Source organism: Pollachius pollachius, assembly GCF_949987615.1.
Source record: "Pollachius pollachius genome assembly, chromosome: 7".
NCBI lineage: Eukaryota > Metazoa > Chordata > Actinopteri > Gadiformes > Gadidae > Pollachius > Pollachius pollachius.
Genome location: NC_136940.1, coordinates 22,917,686 through 22,934,380, shown reverse-complemented (window position 1 = coordinate 22,934,380; position 16,695 = coordinate 22,917,686). Strand labels below are relative to the sequence as shown.

Sequence of the window (16,695 nt, the reverse complement as noted above, 5' to 3'; positions counted from 1 at the left end):
GTTTAATTAACACAATCACAGAAAATAAACAAAAAAAACATCACTCGTACCCAGACACACTTTTTATACAGGTGTTTTGTGTTCCGAAGCTGGCAGTTGTTTTTTGTACAAGATGGCCGACCTAGCACTCCCAACGTGACGATATCTTTACTTAAATAAACGTGGGTTGGTCCTTTCATCAACATCGTGGTCATTTCCTTTGACAACAGAATCTTTTCATTTTCAAATATCGTAGTATCTTTATATTTTAGCTAGAATAGCATTTTATATTTGAAGTGATATTTTCAAATGTAGTCTCACAACAAAGTACACGGAGTGACCGATGTCAGAGACCGGGTTGGACACACAGGAAATAGAAGAGCTGAGAAGAGATAGCTTCAGAGCAGACCAGACATTCTGAACCCATTTGATTGAGCACCTAATAAATACCACAACTGGGTGGCAACCGTAAATCAGGGTCCTGAAGTTAGCCGGTATCCCTTTACTGGGCGATGGAAATATATCCTGGGCTCCATTCCAATGCCCTCCCCGTCCCACCTCCTCGGCCAAACAGAGAACTGTTCACGTAGGAGAACTAGGGCCTGGTGGCATTGCTGTGTTAAAGGTGTTCATATTTGTGACATTCATTTGTATGTCAATTGTAAGATTGTTTGGCCATATTGTTCTCTCAACAATAGGTTTCAGTAATCGATTTTAAATACAGTATTCGATTGATTCGATTGTATTTCACAGTAATGTAACCACGAACAAGGCACTGCTGGGATTCAGGTCCAAATTGAAGCTAAAGTTTGAGGTTATTTACGTGAGACTAGATTGTTGTGTGGCGATGGAAAGTGGGGTTTGTTTTTTGCATTGTTTGCAAAAGCGAAAGCGCAGGATTATTTGAATATCAAATAACCTTCTCTCCCACATGCTTATCAGGGAAAAAAATATGCAAACCTAGATGCAATGTCTGGGTCACTTTCTACCAAATAATCGACTTCTCCTTAAATTGTGCTTAAAAATCAATTTGTCCAACGAATTACACCAACGCTTGCGGGTCCTGGAGTACTTTCAACCGGACCGCAGCGTGACGTAACGCACCAGCGTTCGTTAAAACCCTTTCAAAGCCGACCGACAGACTTCAAAGGGCTCTTTTGATTAGACGTAAACAGAATGCTCAGTGGCGTCCTTTTTCCCTTTTTTATTTTCCAGTCGCCATGACATCATGGCGTTCCCCGGGCCGCAGCCGCTCAAGCATACGGACAGTATGGGGACGGGAGGCCCCATCACATGTTTAATGTATGGATTTTCTTTTACACACACACGCACACGCACACGTACAGGAGAGGAGCCGGGCCTGGTATACTGGACCGCTGCAGGATGAGTGGTGCCGCTCGATGGGACTCCATTGTGATGCAAAACGGTTTCCAACCAGATCCGTCCCAGCACACAATTACACCGGGGTGCATAAATAGACGTTTGAAAAGTCGGAGAGAAACAAAGGAGGCTGTGCCGCTGCCAAAATCACTGGAAACGGGAGTACGGGAGGGAGAGAGAGGGAGGGAGGGAGGAATAGACAAGAATAAAGGGAGATAGATGAAGTAGTACCAAGCGGCACAAAGCACAACAATCCGGACCGAGCCAGTTGTCTGTGTGTGAACTTACAATATGTTCAGAATGAATGTGCTTCAGAGTGTGTGTGTGTGTGTGTGTGTGTGTGTGTGTGTGTGTGTGTGTGTGTGTGTGTGTGTGTGTGTGTGCGCTTGTTCTTGCTCGTGTGTCTGTGCGTGCGAATCCAGTGGCTGTCTACGTGTGTATGCATGCACATCCGAGCTTGTGTCTCCTCAAGTGTATGCACGTGCACGTCTGGAAGTGTGGTGGAGGCGGGGGTAGCGAGGAGAAGGTGCAGGGGTGAGTTACTGCTTCTTGTTAACCCATTAGAAAGGAGGCAGCGAGCCGGAACAGATGCAGGAGGGTGGATGCATCCCCCCCCCCTGCTCTTCCTCCTCCTCCCCCTCCTCCCACAGCCCAGATAACGGCGTGTGTCAGCAGCTCGGAGAACCACAGCTGGGGCCGCCACCGTCCAGCACGACCCCGTTGATTAGAGCAGGGGGGACGGAGCTCCAATCACCTCTCCCCCCCAGGGGGCCAGGCTCACACCCCCGCCCCCCCCACCCAAAGCCTCCAGCCCCCCAATGGGGAAGAGGGCAGATCAATACACACCTTATGGCCCCAAACTGCCCAGACTTGCTCCTAAGGGGCCTCTGAAAGGCAGCCATATGTTAGGTGGTATTCTAAAACAATGTCCAACTCGTTTTTAGTTAACCATGACCTCCCCCTGATCATCTGGGATCCTTCCTGAAGGGAATCTGATCACATCCTCTACACTGTGCTTCCGTGTGAACGGGTGAAGTATTCACTTCATAAACAAAAAAGAAATAAAAAATCTCTCCAACAGTTGCAAAAAAAAAAAAACATTCTAACATGATTTGTGTTGCTGTGAGCGTATGGACAGTTACTAAAGGTCTGGTTTGGGTATCTCCAGCGGACAGACCAGCAGAGGAGGGAAAGGGAGTGTTATCAGCCGACCGAAAAGGTTCCTGGGTTCGAGTCCCAGTGTGTTTCCGGGGCCACCAGAAATAGACGTGGCAATGAAAAATTCACTCCGACGGGGTGAACTGTTGCTGACGATAAACAAAGCACAGGGAGCTGTTTAGGAATGCATGATGTGTACAAAAACAGACGCCAAGCTACAACCGGACAAGGAGGAGCACAACAGTGGTGGAAACCGTCCAGCTGTAGGCAGAGAGACCAGCAGATACAAATCCTACACTGTACCAAAATCACACACAGCCTTTGATTTAAATCTGAATATATATATCGGGTGGCGGGAGTTACGTTTCCATTTACCCAGCTGAAAACATTTAACAACCAAGACTGCCAGCCATCTGTTGATCCAGAGATCCTCAGTTCTGATCCAAATAAATGTAAATTGTGACGTCAATGCAAACAGATGTAAAACGGGTGAGGTAACGGCTACAGCAGGAAGCTATTCAGACACTGTGAGCAGAACACAACGCATTTACACAAAACAAACTTTGTGCATGGGTGTGGGGGTGTGTGCGTTTGCACGCATGTGTGCGCCTGCCGGCGTGCGTGTGTTTACATGAGCGCGTTCAGAGAGGCCCCACAGACTCTTGACAGCCCTTGATTCTCCCTCTCTCTTTCTCTGTCTCTCCATCTCTTTCTGTCTCTGTCTGTCTCTCTCAAAGAGAGAGCTCAAGCTTCCATTTTGTGACAGGTCGTGCGGCCGGGACACAGCAGAAGATAGATGTGCACTGTGACAGGAGGATGCTTACAGGCATGCCAGGGTTTGGTCCGTAGCAATGGCTGTTTACACAATGGAATAATTACCCAGTAAATTGCAGGGGGAGAACCCAGGGCCTGGAGGAGGAGGAGAGGAGAGAAGGAGACAAGAGAAGAGAAGGAAGGGGGAAAGATGAAAGGAGAGAGAGAGGAGGAAGGGGGAGGGAAGGAGAGGAGAGGAGGAGAGAAGAGAAGGAAGGATGAAAGGTGAAAGAAGAGAGAGAGGGGGAAGGAGATGAGAGAAAATAAGAGAAAGAGGAGATGAAAAAAAGAGAAGATGAAAGGAGAGGTGATTAAAGGAAGAATGCGGAAATGGTAAAGAAGTACAATGAGTGGAAGGGTGTGAGCGGTGGGGGGGCCTGCTCCATCAGAGGACCAGAGTGGACCTGGCAGGCTGACAGGAGGCTGACAGGCCCCAAGATGACGGTTCAACGCCCGGGCCTTTGAAGAGGCACTGCTCCTCTCTGTGTGTTTGATGCCTCGGGACTCACTGTGGTACTCTCGCTCACTCACACACACACACACACACACACACAGACACACAGACACACACACACTTGTTAGACATTCACAGACACACACACACACACACAGCCAGACATATGCAAAACACACGTTAGGCATTCACACACACACACAAAGAAGACGTATACGGACACACACACACACACACACACACACACACACACACACACACACACACACACACACACACACACACACACACACACACACACACACACACACACACACACACGTACGATACTGACCCACGGAAATACAAAGAGGCTTGTTCCCACCAGCCCCCGGTCAGACCTCGGCCAGGGGGCAAGCTGCCGGTCTCTGCTGCCGGCCCGCTCTCCTTTTATTTAGAGACAACCTGCCTCTCCGCTAAAACAACGCCATTGTGCACATCCCCTGCCGCTCCGCTCCGCTGCCCGCCTCCGCCCCCTCGCCCGGAGGTGGGGCCGCCGTCTGGGACGCGGACCCTCGAGACCCCCGCCCCCCACGTCACGGCCCGGCCCGCTGGGCGGCGGGGGAGACACACCCAGCGGACATTCCAGACATGCCGCTCATACCGGTGTTCATTTGGCACAAACGGCACCGTTACCCACAACCCCCTGCCCCCTGCCCCCGCCAGTCCCATCCGGCCAGGGACACATCCCACCCCCCGGTGAGCAGGAGGTCCGAGGTCTGAGTGATCGCTGGCCGCCTCTCAGAGTCATTAATAAAACACAGAGAGGGGGTGGCTCCCAGGGGGGCTGGAAAGGGTCCTAACTATGGGGGGGGGGGGGGGGGGGGGGGGGATGCCTGAGGGGACAGATGCACACACACACACACACAGTTTTCATTTCTTCAGTCAAGAGAAAACAACTTCAGAAGAATGGTCCGCAGCTTAGAGAGGCATATCGAGTGTGGCACATGCGCACACACACTGTTGGCGTGCAGTGTGTGTGTGTGTGTGTGTGTGTGTGTGTGTGTGTGTGTGTGTGTGTGTGTGTGTGTGTGTGTGTGTGTGTGTGTGTGTGTGTGTGTCAGGGAGAAGACCCCAGGCTGTCCTCGCCGTGCTCATCTGCTGCTCTGAGATGAGAGGTGACACTGGGATGAATAATACAATAGAGAGAGACACTGGGCCGTGTCCGCACCCTCTGTCTCTGTCTGGGGTCAGCGTGTGCATCGCCCACCCCCCTCCTCCTCCTCCTCCTCCTCCTCCTCACCAGGAAAAACACTGCGGCTCAGCATAGGGAACGGGTGGAGCGCGCACACACACACACACACACACACACACACGCGATGCACAGCCACCTCATGCAATACCTAACCAACAATATGACATCTGTGTACCCAGCAGAGGGGGCGACACACACACACACACACACACACACACACACACACACACACACACACACACACACACACGATGAATGCCGGACTAGCTGGACTTCTTGAGTCTGATCCCCGGAACCACACTTTTCACGGTGACTTGGGATTGAAAAAGTTTGAGTCTTTATGCAGAGTTGATCTTTGCCACCCCGAAGATCAACCGTTGTCTTCTTTACTAAGACAATACTTCAATCAAAGTTACTTTAATCAAATGCCTGCCTCCCCCTTTGACGACACAATACACAAAGCAACTTGTATGCTGTTGTTCAGCTAGACGGTTGTTCAGCCAATCATGAATGGTACATTCCCCTTTTGGGGAATGTACCATTCTGCTTGGCTGTAAAATACCTAGTTTCCCAGAAGGCCGAGTGTGAGGGAGAGAGATAATTAAACAAAGGGAGAGTGAGAGACGGCCAGGAGCCAGTGAAGAGGATTCAGTGCCGACTGAGGATGAGCTGTACATTCATGCAATTTTTATAGAAAGGAATCAGACTGAAGAATGAGGATGCAGGAGCTTTCACCCAAGCTACATCTCTAAGACAAAAGGGGACTTCTCCCTTTCATTGTAAACCAAAATACATTCAGCAGACTAAAAGCAGCAGTCTTACAGCAGTAATGGTAGAGACTGTGTAGAGGAAAATATATTGTTTCTATGATCGGACAGGTGCATAATATGGGAACGTCTGTATTATAGTTACGGAATGGTACAGATTTGTGTTCATTATCCATGTAAAACACAATATATATAATGTTTACATAAAGACACTTACTGATACACCATTATAGATTTTAAATAGAACTTCCATTGGCCTGTTTGTGATAAGTCCTCATGTCCAGCATTAGAGAGTGTTTACTGGTGCTGGTGTAATTACAATATCACCCTTTTTAGACGTTTGCCAAGATTCCCTGGCAGTGACAGGATCTGGGATTAAATCCTCATTAGAAGAAAGAAGAACTGTTGCGAAACGAAGGATTGTGTGTGTGTGTGTGTGTGTGTGTGTGTGTGTGTGTGTGTGTGTGTGTGTGTGTGTGTGTGTGTGTGTGTGTGTGTGTGTGTGTGTGTGTGTGTGTAAATCAGCACGGGACGGCAGCTGGACATAACGCGGTTGATGAATGAATGAGAGTTCATTACATCCGACACACAGTTCTTCAACTGAAACAGTATAAACAGCATGCAATTGTTCTTTCCCTCTCTTCCTCCCCTCCTTCCTCCCTTCCTCTTCTCCCTCCCTTCACCCCTTCCTCTCACCCGCCCTCCCTTATCCATCCCTGATTTCCTTTGTGCACATGTATAAACAAACTCCTTTCCGGCCTTATCTTGTTTTACAGTTTGCGTAGCTGCCTGTTCAGAACACACACACACACACACACACACACATAAACCTCGCCCACCAACCCCCCACACACACAGACACACAAACACACACACACACACACACACACACACACACACAGTTCCGGTTGGGAGCGAATACCGACAGCTCTGTTCCAGCTCCTAAATCAGAGAGGCTGTGTTTGCATCCCCCCTAGCCCACCCTCCCCTCCCCCCCCCCCCCCCAGCAGTCCTACATTGGCCATGAGCTCCAGTACTGCCCCCACCCTGACCCCCCATCCCCAGACCTCCAAAGATGAAAGCAGGGCAGAACTATAGCTCCGTAGAGGAAGCCATAAGCCATTACTCACGCCCCAGTTTGTCCATTTGGAGACGGAGGTAGTCTCCCCCCCCCCCCCCTTCCAGCTCCGTGTGCAGGCAGCCTGCCCGTCCGCTGGGACCGGGAGGAAACCCGGCCCACCCTCCTGCCGGCGACACGCCTCACCGGGCTGATCGGCTCACAAGCAGATGCACGCGAAAAACATAGGAAGTGAGATCGCTCTGCGCTGGAGGAGCTTCCTCCTGGCCCAGCCGCTGTCAAGCCGACGGGCACCCGACCACAACAATGGGACTTTTATTTTGAAAGCAGAAGCGCCACTTATTGTGATGTTCCGAGGGCCTGTGAGTGGTTAAGTGCCCCGGCTGCAGGCTCCCCTCGCAGGAAGATGAACAGGACACTTGGGGATTCTTAAGATAATAGAGGTGGGTTTAAGTGGGGAATCCGGACAAAGTGTGTGTGTGCTCTACCTGATACACAGAGAGCCCAACGGAGACCAACAGAGTGCGCACACACACACACACACACACACACCAGATGTTTTGCTGTGGACATCCTCTTTGCTTCACAGGGCCATTCTCAAGAGTGTCCTAAGCACTCTCTCGTGCACTCCCAGCCCACTAAACCAAACCACACAATGCTTTTCCTTCTCCTGTTCCCAGAGCTATTTTGCTACACAAACACATGTTTGTCCACCTATTAAATCCTCCCTTTTTTAAAAAGGAGTAACAAACAAAAATGATGATGACCATTATGAAAAATTTTAACTATACACTGCTTGCTGTTGTTCTGTTATTTTGCTTTTTCCAGCAGAGCAACTTTGCAAAGTAAATGGCCCACATCTTCCCGTTGAGAGAGAGAGAGAGAGAGAGAGAGAGAGAGAGAGAGAGAGAGAGAGAGAGAGAGAGAGAGAGAGAGAGAGAGAGAGAGAGAGAGAGAGAGAGAGAGAGAGAGAGAGAGAGAGAGAGAGAGAGAGAGAGAGAGGTTTCCATGCTAAGTGCCAGGGGCCCTGTTTGTCTTGGCGCTGGGACTGACTTTAAGCACCAGGGCTGTCTTTCAAATGTGTGTGTGTGTGTGTGTTTGAAAGAGAGAGTGGATGAGGGGAGAATTCTTATTGCTCATTTGCCGCTTCGCAGAGACCCCCCACCCGGCCGCCGGCCCAGGGAGCCCGGAGCACCCCCCCGACTGAGGGGTACAGTGAGGTTTAGTCGACGGAGCCCTGCAGAGCGACCTTACAAGCACCGAGGAGTAGGCAGCGAGAATTACATTTTACTGCATGAATCATAAATGCCACGCTGAAGGGGTTCATTAATGAGGACGCGAGACGCAGACTGAGGTTGTGACGTCAATGGAAAGCTATAAGCCCGTTATTTATGAGGCGGTGTGTTCGTCCAAATCTAGCTTTAATAGCGCAGAGGTCGTCAACAAAACATTCGTTTTCCAACAACAAATGGAAGATTCAGCAGAATGTAAATTGATGGATTGTAGCAGTGGTTCGCAAACATTTTCTGCCAGTGTACCCCCTTGAAGATACTTTTTCACCTGAGTACCACTCTCACTGGCACAAAACACTTTTTTTCAACATTAATAATGTCTATGCGTTCTATTTGGCAGTGTAAACATGACCATTAAAAGGGTGCAAGTACTCAGAATTTAGTGAGAAATATGGGCCTGTGCTTCGTGCAACTGTTGGCAAATTTTTCCCACAAAAGAAGCCCAACGCCAGGGGAGGGTCAGAGCATGTAGAGGTGACCCCCATTAAAACCAGTTTCTGGATACACTCTTTTTCTCCTTTCTGCTTGTTTTCAGATTCACGTTTCAACCACTTTTTCATCTAGCTTTCAGAATTGAAACTGACCAAAAGTTATCATTTTTCCCATCAGAACCTCCGGCAGTACTCCAAACTACACCTAGGGGTACGTATACCCCCTTCCCCATTTCTGGATTCTAGCATCACATCAAGTTCGGTCACTTCCTGTCCAAGCGCCCGCCCTCACGTCACCGGCGGCGCCTGTTCAGGGTCGGAGGGTGGCGTGAACCCGATCGGATCTCTCTACATCTCTGCGTCGTTATCCTCGGCTGCAGGAGCCGTTTCATTCGGGGGGCGGGGGGAGAGCAGGTGAGCCGTCTGGCGGAAACAATCTGCGTCTTTCATCTATCCCTGAACTTTGAGCCCAGCCCGGTGTTAGGTCGGACCGAGGCGGCCGGTTCACCCGAGGAAACCGATACGGAGCGTAATCAGGCTTTTACTGCTCCCGTAAACAAGGAAACAGCAGAACAACACGGCGCCGTTGCTAGGACGACGGGCCCTGATGTAAATCTCGAAGTCGAGAGAGTGAGAGAGAATAGAGGGTTGTTCGTCAAGAGAACTGCAGGGCCCCATCTAAATGAGAGCGAGCGCACACACACACACACACACACACACACACACACACACACACACACACACACACACACACACACACACACACACACACACGAGATTGTAGGTCACAGACCTTTTATTGTTCTGCGTGCCTTCGGCATCTGATTAAAGATACAACATGAAAATTTTATGGCATGCTTTGCCAAGATAAACTTCCCAGCACAAACAATACGGCAGTGCCAGGGCACTAAAACAACTAGCCTCAGAAGGCTTAGGCCGGTAGGGACAAGGAACTTGTTTTACTGCCGGCTATCTCTTTATATTCACCTTGGGTATAAGCTGCAGGAAGGCCGTTTCCAACGTCTTTGTGTGTCTTCAACAAGAAGCTCTTTGTTGGGAGTTCAAGGCAGTAAAACAACACACGCCGGCTGCTGAGGCAGAAGATAAGCTCACTGGCAGTACATTTCTGTCAGTAACATCGTGTACCAAAATAATCACGGTCGCTTCCTGCGTGACCTTGGGCCAGATGGGCCTAGGATTCTCGCGCTGCCCACAGTCGTCCAGCAGAGGCCGGAACTAAATCTAGAAGCTCGGGGAACGCCGAGGGGGCGAGAGAGGCTGAACTTTTAAGGGAGCGAGAGAGAAACCGACAGCATCAGCAGACTGTGAAATCAAATTGGCCACGCTTATTTTACAAGACTACTGGGAGGTCTGTCGGGCCGGACTGTCTGCGCGGCGGCGTTAGTTTGTCTAGCGTTGCGGCGGAAGGCGGAATCTCCACCGCAGCTATGGCCGCCCACACTCACCGGGCCACAGTCGTAACCACCGCAGGCCCCGCCCTCACGCACAGAGCTTCAGTCTGGCGGGAGAGACTGGGGAGGGGACACGACAGAGAAAGAGGATGGAAGGACGACAAGAGGGAGGTGGAAACAAGAAGGAAACGGCAATGGAGAAGGCAGCATCCCTCGGCAACACTGGAAACAAATATATATAATTGTCGCTGGAGGAGACAGAAGAAAAGCCACTAATGACTGCAGACAATAAAACTCTGGGTCTCCATTGTGACCAGTAGTAGCAATAACAGAGGAACTGACTGAACCACAGCTCCTTAAAATAGAGCCTTTGTCTCCATAATTTGACTGGTATTAGCCGGTCTGAACCCAAAACTCAGCCGGAACAGGGAGACGTCCATGTTCCTTTCTGAATGGGAGGCTAGCATCTTTTGGAAGACATTCATGTGGCCTTTTGAACAAGGGAGGATGGGAGTCACGTCAAATCTAATTTAAATCCAAAACATTTTCCACAGGAATGCGTTCAATAAACACATAAAAACGGTTCATATTTTAAGACTTTATTTATTACTAATTTTCTGATTTCTCTAAGGCAGCACTTTGTGTCCACAGTTCACTAGCGTCTCGGTGATTGAAATAAAATGGTAAAAAATAAAAAGTAATCAATGCTCTTGCTGTGTGCTACAAAATTTAAATTAGTCGGCTCTCTGTAAAACAACTTCACAGACACAATAATGATAATAATATGCATTATAAACATTCATTTTCCCGTTCAAGTATGCTACGATCCAAAGTGACTAGTGTGAATTGGCAGAGAAAACGAAAGGTAAACACCATGGTTTACACATTACAGGTCCACTTTGCATGTCAGTGCTTGTGTTTGTTTTCACGTGTTTGTGTGTGTGTGTGTGCAGAAGACACACACACACACACTTCTGAAATGTTTTGATAAAGTTTGAAATGTGACATTGTCGTGTTGTGAAAGCAAGCAATGCAGTTTACACAAAAATGCATACACATTTACGGGCCACCTCTTCAAGTCAACAAGGGAAGAAATGTGCCCCTCTCTCTCGCTCTACAGCGCAACACACTGAAAAACATTAGATAAGGTTCATTTTGAGAAACAACGTTCCTCTGTGAAATGTTTAGAAGACGGGCGTCCCGTTGAATAGATATCTAAAAGGGCCCTGACAGAGGGAAACCCCTGCATCAAAATAGTTTGATCCCAGGGAACGCTCTCGGAGTTTCGCCTCACGAGGAGCTGGGAATTCTGGGAGTGTGTTTACATTGCCCAAAATAACTTTCAAAGTATTATACTTATTCCCCAATGCCAAGACTCGCCGTGATCCAGGGTTGAATACGCCACTCACAGACTATCCCATGTCATTAAGGTCTTACCTGCAAACAGTTGCGAAGCCGTTTTAAGTACCGTGTGCTTGTGTACACGGTCTTAATAGATTCCCGTTGGACTACGGTTACTTCATCTCCTGGCCGCTTAGGAAAACTCATTAAGCCGTCACAATCTAGCATTACACTAAAAACATTAAAAAGCGCAGGAACAGATAAGTTCAGTCCAAAGGTCTCTTTGGCTACTCTTTTAAAAATGACTAGACCGTTACTGGGAAAGACTGCTACACGCACGCCTCGGTGACAAGAGCAAGATGGACGAATCTGCGCCGCACAACAAGGACTTTAAATATGAGAACCGTTCAGTTTCCCCTCACTGATATCTGTTCTTCGATTTGAGGGTTCCAAAAATTGCAGTTCTAAATGTACAGTAATGTACATGCACAACTGTGCGTGTATATAATTAAACATCTGTATTCACACACACAGTTTATTATACCAAATAGCACTGGTATGTTCAACTGTCCTGGATGAACATAAAAGAGGGACAATGACGCAAAGAAATAACGTATGTACAGGATAATATATACATAAGAAAACGCTGATTAATCCTCCAAATCACTTCTCCGAGACGGTGAAAGGCCCACAGCTCAGATAACCACAAACTGACCACATCTATCTGGAGAATAGTCCTGAATATAGTTTGGATATAAGCACTCCATTTCCGCTTCATGATTCATGAATATCTGCACGGACCAGGCAGGGACTGGTACCTCTACGGACACATGTTACGCGCTCACTCCTCTGCTCTCACTCCTCTCACTCCTCTCCTCTCACCCCAGGGTCTTCCTCGTCCCTTCTGCCTCGTCAGTCAAGGGGGCATGATCTTCTGGACACAAAAGGTGACGTGTTTGTTATAAATCGTTCCTGCAGGTAAGAACTGAGTTGCCGACGGCAGCCCAGCCCGTACTGTTTGAGCTCCACTACACGAGCCTCAAGAGAGAAACGGGAGGTAACTGAAACCATCCTCACTGCCTGTCAATAAAAGCCCCGGGAGTGCCCGTAAAAAACAAATTAAACATTTGCTGGGGAAACTTTCATTCTTCTTCTTCTTCTATCACTCACACACTTAGTGTGAGTTAGTAAGAGGCTTCAACTGTCGGCACAAAAAACGACCTGTCACGCGTGCCGAAAAGGGAAGAGAGGACCGAGAGAAAATGCCTTGTAACAAGGCCACCGCTGGGAGGGCAGACGCCGCCCTGAGCCATTGTTCACCAGGTGAGGATCCCTTTCTCCTCCCGAGGGGGCTGTCACTCAGGAGGAGGGAGGAATGTGTGTGTGTGCGCTTCTCCTCCCTGCCGCTGGCGGATAATGCGTGGTTCCGCAGCGCCCGGGGCCTGGGAGCTATTCCAGGTACCAGCTGCTATCAGGACACCAGCTGCAGCCGGGGACATCGTGGGCCGCTGATGTCGTCCACGTTAACACAACATGTTTGGCGGAAGCAAACCGGTGAGCACATCTGGATTTCGGTATGGAAATGGTGGGGGTTTAAGATGGGGGTCCATTAAGGTTTAAGAATTTAAAATAAAAAAAAATAAGAAGTCGTATCAAAAAAGGAAAATAATTAAGAGCGTATTCACGTTGGAATGGATGACACATTTAAAAACAGTCTGCTTTGTAGACAGAGGCCGTGTTAAGAACGACAACCCTGGAAGCTCTACATTTGTTCTCTGCAAAGTACAACTTTGTGAGGAACATAAAGAGATCAAGGTTTCTTCTCTCAGTCGATCGTTCGTCTGGAATGCTTCACTTCTCGGCAGACACATGTCCTTCACATTTCACCGAGGGGGGAGAAGGGAATGTTCCGGGTCAACAGAGCTTATCGTCCACAGTAGGGGTCCACACCTCCTCCTCTGTCCTTCCTGCACACAGGCTCACCTCTTCTGTGGTCGTGTTGATCTGAGGATTAGCGGCTAGCGGCTAACGGCTAACCCTGACCCCGGTCCCATTGTCGCTGCTTCAGGCCGGCGTCTGCCCTGAAGGTCTTTGAACATCCATGACCTCATTATCAACCACCACCTCTTGATCTACATCGGATCCTTCCCGACACCACAGATTTGTGCTTGTCCACATTAACCGAAAAAAGAAAAGGACTAAAACAAAAAAACAAACACATTCTTGAGGTTGCGTGAAGAGGCCGTGGCGGTGGAGGAACGCGTGTGCGCACACGTGACCGTGGACGCGTGTGGGTCTGGACACATTTCAAATGGTTTTGTGCCTCCTCCGTCTCACTGTTGTGCTTCTGCTACTTACAATTTAAAAAACTATTTGGATTTAAAAAAAACGTTTTTTTCCCCAGGAACCTGCCGCAGCGTCCCTTCACACTGAACTCCAGAGACCAACGTGAGCTTTTGTTAGTGAGGGAGTGTGTTTGGTAGTTCCTCACCCCATCCTGTGTCTCAGCACAGACAGCCTGGAGGTGACTGATGGCCCCTCTAACTGGCTCTGGACCAGTATGGACCGGTCTGGACCAGTATGGACCGGTCTGGACCTGCAGAACATCCGGTGGTCCCTCTGCAGGCGGCAGACAACCTTTAGAAGAAGATCACGTCTTCCTTGTCCTCCTTGCTGGGGAAGCCGTAGGGAGGGCCCTGGCCGTGGCTGGGCCCCTGGTGTTGCTGGGGCCCCTGGTGTTGCTGGGGCCCCTGGGTCTGGGCGCCGGGCGCCTGGGGCTGGCCGTGGTAGTAGGGTGGGCCGGGGCACAGGGCGGGTTGAGGTGGACCGGAGGGCTGAGGGAGGGGCTGGGCGGGAGGCGTGGGCGGCACGGGGGACTGGCAGTCAGTGAGGCCGCCGTCTGGGGGACTGACTGGATCTGGGAGAGGGGAGAGACAGACGGACAGACGGACGAGGTCAGAGAGCGGAGGAAACTCGGCCCACAGCTCGCGGCCGAAGTGCCCCGCTTCGTCGCAAGCTGTTGGGGGAAATGGACCCTGAAGGACATGCTGGGAGTTTCATATCCAGCCCTGAGACATCTTACGTTCTTCACGGTCAACAGCGTCCCCAATGTATACACCCCGCTGCGCTAGACGTCGTTGTCTGAGGCCCTGCTGTCCGTCAGCCACCCGCCCCCCCCCCCCCCCCCCCCCCTGTACCCTGTGAGTCTGGCCGGCTTCACACAGCCCGGTGTGAGTGAAGACACTCCGGTGACACCGTGCCAAGCGGTTGTTTTGAGGGCCGATTGTGATGGATAGGATTAAAGAGTGTTTAAGTGTGAGTCAGCGTCGCGCGGAGACATTAATCAGCGCAAAGCATGCGGAATGGCGAGAGGTGTTGACACACGGCAGGGCTGGGAACGGAGGCCGCCTGTTGGTTTGGGTGGAGCACAGTGTGCCCTGTGTGTGCCCTGTGTGTGTGTGTGTGTGTGTGTGTGTGTGTGTGTGTGTGTGTGTGTGTGTGTGGTTGTGTGTGTGTGTGTGTGTGTGTGTGTGTGGTTGTGTGTGTGTGTGTGCGTGTGTGTGTGTGCGTGTGTGTGTGTGTTCACCCATCCCTTTGCAGCGAGAAGTAAGTTCTGGACGGACGGTAAACTTTGTGTACCATCTTTCCATGACTATCGGGTCATTTAGGAGAGACTTTTATCAAAATCGACCTAAACACAGCATTAAGGAGGAGGAAAAGGACTAGGGCATCTTGCTGAATGATGCCTTGAAAAGGGGTAGGCTGTGAACACCGGGGATCGAAACGCAGTGTCCTTTGTTTGGGTCAAACCCCAGCCTCCCCTCTCACTCTGCAGCTGTGTGGGGCGGGGGGGGTACCTGATTGGTGCTGCAGGCCGTGGCTCGGCTGATGGGGGCTGATGGAGCGCCTGGCCTTCAGGGAACTGTCGTCGCGGGCCGACAGCTTCAGAGGGAGCATCTGCCTCGTGTCCAGGGAGGCTGGGGGTGGGGGGGGGGGGAGAGAGGAGGAGGAGACAACATGGAGAGAGGAAAGAGAGTTTTAGGACAAAAACAAGATTGCCTTGAAATACACAATCGTAAAAAAAGTAAAAAGCCACTTCAAAACCCCCCTCCACCAGGTTGAAGCTGACGTCCCGGCACTCAATGCACGCACTTATTGCATGTTGCCCGTCCTTGCACTTAAAATTACCCATCATCGTGTAGCATCTTATCCTAGCTATCTTTGTTGTACACGGGGAACGGGTTAACCTAGGTATCGTTAGTGCTTGGCTTGGGAATCGCGACGGTCCATACTTTCAACATAAAGTGTACATATTTACAATTTGAAATTCGTCCCAGCCTTTATACGACAGATACTATAGGGTCTAAAGCATATAACCGCGTTTTCTGATTACAGTTCAATGTAACAGTAAGCTGACAACATCCTAATCAACACCGCAACTGCAAATTAGCCACACGGAGATAACCATGGCAACCGGTCAAACAAATTTCCTTTTTGCGATCATTCTGCGCGCGCATCCGCCGCGTTGATAAACAAATAAACACCCCTATAGCGCGACTGCGGTCCACTTTTAAAAAAAAAATTTAAAAATCATTAATTAATAAAAAAGAAACGGTTAACCGTGTACACGGGAAAAAAAAAGTAAAAAAGGGGGTCGCAACAATTTTTTGTAACCGTTCACACCCCTAGTACCGACAGCGATATATTGCTCCTCTTTCTTCGGACAAATGTCTCTCTGTATGAATGCCCTAAACGTCAACACATGGAGCGACTGGGCGGGGACCCCTCACCGCTGCTGTCGCTGCGGTGGGAGGCCTTCATGCTCTTGGTGCTCTTGTCCTTTCCGCGGCTGAGCAGGGCCAGCTTGGTGGGGATCTGCTGCTGGACGCCCAGCGCCTTGTGCTGCTGGTTGGTGGTGCTGAACAGGTGCAGGGGCACCTCCGTCTTGGCCGCCGGCGTCCCCGAGGCGCTGGCCTCGCGCCTCAGGGACGCCTCGGGACGCTCCTGGAAGTCCGCCGGCGCCATGGACATGCTGCTCCGCACCGGGGGGCTTCTGGGCCGCGGCCAGGTCAGGGGCCGCGGCGCCGTCGCCGGACTTCAGGAGGAGCTCGCCGTTCAGGCTGCCCGACAGAGGGGCCACCTAGGGGAGAGAGAGAGAGAGAGAGAGAGAGAGAGAGAGAGAGAGAGAGAGAGAGAGAGATAGAGAGAGAGAGAGAGAGAGAGAGAGAGAAGAGGGGGGGGGGAGACAGAGAGACAGAGACAGAGAGAGAGAGAGAGAGAGAGAGAGAGAGAGAGAGAGAGAGAGAGAGAGAGAGAGAGAGAGAGAGAGAGAGAGAGAGAGAAAGAGAGACAGAGA

The 16,695-nt window shown here is 50.3% G+C and overlaps 1 protein-coding gene across 1 annotated transcript in view; it reads right to left on the bottom strand.

Moving 5' to 3' along the window:
- Positions 1-10,581: 10,581 nt before the first annotated feature.
- LOC307078094 (rho guanine nucleotide exchange factor 18-like) overlaps positions 10,582-16,695 on the bottom strand; it is a 33,004-nt gene continuing 26,890 nt past the window's right edge. Inside the window, 4 exon segments of the mRNA XM_079739700.1 lie at positions 10,582-14,256; positions 15,197-15,316; positions 16,130-16,388; positions 16,390-16,479. Coding sequence (XP_079595826.1) covers positions 13,979-14,256; positions 15,197-15,316; positions 16,130-16,388; positions 16,390-16,479 — 747 coding nt within the window. The 3' untranslated portion in view covers positions 10,582-13,978.